Source organism: Microtus ochrogaster, chromosome 15 (genome assembly GCF_000317375.1).
Source record: "Microtus ochrogaster isolate Prairie Vole_2 chromosome 15, MicOch1.0, whole genome shotgun sequence".
NCBI classification, from domain to species: Eukaryota; Metazoa; Chordata; class Mammalia; order Rodentia; family Cricetidae; genus Microtus; species Microtus ochrogaster.
The window spans coordinates 2,169,231-2,173,340 of record NC_022017.1 but is presented as its reverse complement, the minus strand read 5'-3'; the positions used below and the strand labels follow the sequence as shown (position 1 = coordinate 2,173,340).

At 52.0% G+C, this 4,110-nt stretch overlaps 1 protein-coding gene and 1 long non-coding RNA gene across 2 annotated transcripts in view; one reads left to right on the top strand and one right to left on the bottom strand.

Annotated features, from left to right (window-relative positions):
* Positions 1 to 863: 863 nt before the first annotated feature.
* The window catches only part of Igfbp6 (insulin like growth factor binding protein 6), a 6,355-nt gene continuing 3,108 nt past the window's right edge, over positions 864 to 4,110 (top strand). Inside the window, exon 1 of the mRNA XM_005353828.2 lies at positions 864 to 1,415. Coding sequence (XP_005353885.1) covers positions 1,109 to 1,415 — 307 coding nt within the window. The 5' untranslated portion in view covers positions 864 to 1,108. The remainder of the gene's footprint in view (positions 1,416 to 4,110) is intronic.
* LOC106143919 overlaps positions 2,194 to 4,110 on the bottom strand; it is a 5,253-nt gene continuing 3,336 nt past the window's right edge. The window contains exon 2 of the long non-coding RNA XR_001229054.1: positions 2,194 to 2,551. This is a non-coding gene — a long non-coding RNA (uncharacterized LOC106143919). The remainder of the gene's footprint in view (positions 2,552 to 4,110) is intronic.

The window sequence follows — 4,110 nt, the reverse complement described above, 5'->3', positions numbered from 1 at the left end:
TGTGTGTATGTGAGAGTGTGTGGGGTGTGTGTGTGTGAGTGTGTGGAGTGTGTGGGTGGGTGGATGGGGGTGGGGTGTGTGTGTGTGTGTGTCTGTGTGAATAGAGCAATCCCTCTTCTTCCTTGAGACTGTCCGGGAGTACTGGGGACTGGCTCACCCATGCCTAGGGGTGATTGGCACTGCCTTCGGATGGGCCCATTGGTGACCGCCAGGCAAATGAACATTAGAGAAATTGAAATCCCCTGGTCAGTCCCTCCCCCAACCCTGTGGGCACAGACCGATCTGAGGAATCCAGACAGAGAAAGGAGAGTAACGAGGGACAAGCTAACCTCAAGGACAGAGAGGGGGTGAGGACTGGTCTGTGGCCAGACTACCATCCCTAAACACATCTAGAGTATGATCCCCTGCTTTTCCCCATGCCCCCCAGGATCAGGATCCCCTTTCCTGCCACTGCATCCCTCATAATCCTTTCCTCATTTCCCTGCTGCTCCCCAGCCTTTTTATCTTCCCAAAAGACTAGGGGTGAATGAAGTCTCTCGATTTTTTTTTCCACAGACAGAGGCTAGGAGACTTCGTCCCTTTCTTCCTAGGTCTGCTTCTTGACGTTGGTAGGAGCTTCTGCCCAGAGGCCAATTAGGTCTCTTCTAGCGTTTATCCCCCACCATGATTCCTTTTGGGTTCACACTCAGCCCTCTGCCTTCCATTCCGCAGGGGTTTCTATCGTCCTTCATCTTCCTGTGCAAACAAGCATGCTAACTGGATTGCAGGGTTCACTGTCCTTCCCTGCACTCCTCCCTATCCCACAGCCCCTTCTGCCAGATGAACAGCTCCCAAATTCTGGGCGAGATTCCCAGGAACAAAGCAAGAAAAAAAAAATCAGAACAATTTGGGAAGTAAACAGCAGCTGAGGGGAAAGCCAGATGGACTCAGGTGGGTGGCCCTCCAGTCCACCCAGTTTAGGGAATGAGACCCTGCCCTCTTTCCCTCCCGCTTCACCTGGCTTTCAAGGGCGGGGTTTTTAAGGGCTGCTTCTTAAAGCAGAGGAGCAACGGCCCCGCAGCAGCCACATTACACTCTAAAAGGAGTGCACTGGGCAAAAACACTGACCATGACCCGAGACAGGCTGCCGCCTCTACCGCTGCTGTTGTTGCTAACCCTGTTACTCGCTGCCGGCTCAGGGTCGGGGGTGCAGACCAACTGTCGCGGGGGCTGCGTGGAGGAGGAAGAGGCAGGGTCGCATGCAGAGGGCTGTGCAGAAGCCGGGGGTTGCCTCCGGAGAGAAGGGCAACCGTGCGGGGTCTACATCCCTAAGTGCGCCCCAGGACTGCAGTGCCAACCGCGAGAAAACGAAGAGACACCTTTGCGGGCTTTGCTGATGGGCCAGGGCCGCTGTCAACGCTCCAGGGGGCCCTCGGGTGAGTTCATGCCCCACTCCGCCTTCCACCTGCCCACCTGAGACAGACATTAGCCTCTCCTGGCAGGAATCTGGATCGATGCAGGTGGGCAACTTCGAGCCTGTGGGACCGGCCCACTGATTCCTCCCAGGCCTTGAGCGGACCATGAAGTGGAAAGATCAGGGAACAGCTTTGAGACTGCGTGTGGCTAGGGACACCTGAGAATGAGGGAAACCGGACTTCCCACTCTTCCTTTCCCCTATTTCTTTTCTCCTGAGGGAAAGGGGCATATGTAGGAGGAGGCTGGAGAGTTTCAGTTTTAGCTATCTCCACCACTCTAGTGGCCCACGCTGGAGACAGGACCCAGATTCCAAACGGAGGAGGAGGAGGAAAGGAAAGGAAACCTCAGACTCTAGTTCCACACATTGGCAAATGCCTACTGCTCCTCGTTCAGTGCCAGTGTTGGAAGTACCTGATCCCTGAAGTCTAGAAGAAAAGATACTGAGTCAGGCTAGACTGGGGAGAGTGGACAGACCTTGGAGGGCCTGGAGAGAGCCAGAGATGTGGGAAAGAAGAAATCTGCCAAATCAGCCTTGTTATTTAAACCTGGTCAGAACTGAATGCCCCCCTCTGCCCCACCCTACCCCAGGGATGAGCCCAAGAGACTGAGTCATTGGGCGGGTGGGACCAGAGTGAGTCAGCACTCAAAGATGGGGGGTGAGGAGGCAACTGGAAGCTGGAAGATAGGAAGAGTCCTTGGGTCTTCCATAGAAAGGGACGATAAATGAATTCGGATCACTGGTATTGCATGCATGTAATTTGGGCACCTAGGGGGTGGAGGCAGGAAGGTCAATCAGCATCATCTTTGGCTACATGGTACCAGGCAGCCTAAACTACATGGGACCCTATCTCAATCATGGACACATTCTCTGTCTCTGTCTCTGTCTCTGTCTCTCACACACACACACTCACACATGTGCGGGTGTTGGAGTCCCATTCTTTAGTGTCAGAGCTCAGGCTTCTAGGGCTCCTCTCCGAAGGTGTGTTCCGGCTGAAAAAGGCAATTTGAAGCATCACCACAGTTTGGCACTAAATGCATGGAGTGAGGTACAAGGTCTGAGGAAGACGTGGTACCCAGGGAATGAGGGCTGAGAAGACTGTAGAGAGAGTGGAGAAAAGAAAAAGTATGAGAATTTATCTTTGGCACGCTGCCATTTTTCCCCAGGCTTTTCCTAGCCCTGACTTACTTCTGTTGCCCCTTCCCAGTCCTGAGCTCTCCCGAGAGCAGCCAGAAACTCTCCAGGACTAGGTGCGCCTGAAGTTTGGAAGCCTCTTATTTCCTGCCCCTTTGCCATCTTCAATGCGTCCTGGTTAGGGTTGAATCCAGATGCTCCTTCACCACTAGAGGTGAAAAGGCCCTCAAAGTAACTGTATCTCAGGCCTGGGAGGGTGGACTGAGTCACTACTGGAGGGGTCACAATAGGGACACACATTCCTTTGGACAACCCACACCCCCCCACACACACAGTTCTTCTCTCTATCTCCCTGGCTTGGTGTGCCCTCTTCTGGCCTCCAGTGAAATAGGCAAGTCTTTTCACAGAAGGCCTAAATGGAAATAACCAATAGTGCTTTGTGTTAGCTCTGAGCTTTTGCTTTCCAAAATGCTCTCCCTTATAAGACTTAAAATGGCTCTGGAGGGCCAGGCGGTGGTAGCCTATGCCTTTAATCCAAGCACTCAGGAGGCAGAGACTGGTGGATCTCTGTGAGTTCAAGACCAGCCTGGACTACAGAGCTAGTTCCAGGACAGCCAAGCAAGCCTACACAGAGAAACCCTGTGGGGCCAGGGCGGCGGCAGGGGGTGGGCACGGGGAGCAGTTGCTCTGGGAAATATTATCTGTAGGATTTTATCTTTATTTCACATGTGTGGGTGTTTTGCCTGTATCTGTTTCTGTGTATCACATGGACCCGAAAAGTGAGACACCATGAGGATGCTGGGAATCAAACTCTGGTCCTCTGGAAGAGTAGCCAGTGCTCTTAACTGCTGAACAGTCTCTTCAGCCCATGCTGAGTAGACCAGACTGGCCTTGAGCTTGTGGCAATCCTCTTGCCTAAGCCTCCCAAGGGCTGGGATTATAGATGTACACCACATGCTATAGTAGTAATATGATGTTGAGCTCTTTGGACTTTTGGAGGGCCAGCCACCCAGCTCCCAAATGAATCAATCACACACGGAGGCTTATTCTTAGTTGTAATCATATGGCCTTAGCTTGATTTGTTTCTTGCCAGCTTTCCTTAAACTTATATTATCCCATCTACTTTTTTGTCTCTGGGCTTTTCCCTTTCTCTTACTTCCTTAAATCTTATTCTTCCTCTGTGGATTGCTGTGTAGCTGGATGGCTGGCCCCTGATGTCCTCCTCCTTCTCGGGCTGCTACTTTTCCAGAACCTCTTTTCCCAGTTTTCACCTTCTATATTTTCTCTCTGCCGCCAGCCCCACCTACACTTTCTCCTGCCTTGCTATTGGCTGTTCAGGTCTTTATTAGACCATCAGGTGTTCTAAACAGGCAAAGTATCACAGCTTCACAGAATTAAACAAATAAAACATTAAAAAAAAGTAACTCCTGGGGGCTGGAGAGATGGCTCAGAGGTTAAGAGCACTGACTGCTCTTCCAGAGGTCCTGAGTTCAATTCCCAGCAACCACATGGTGGCTCACAAC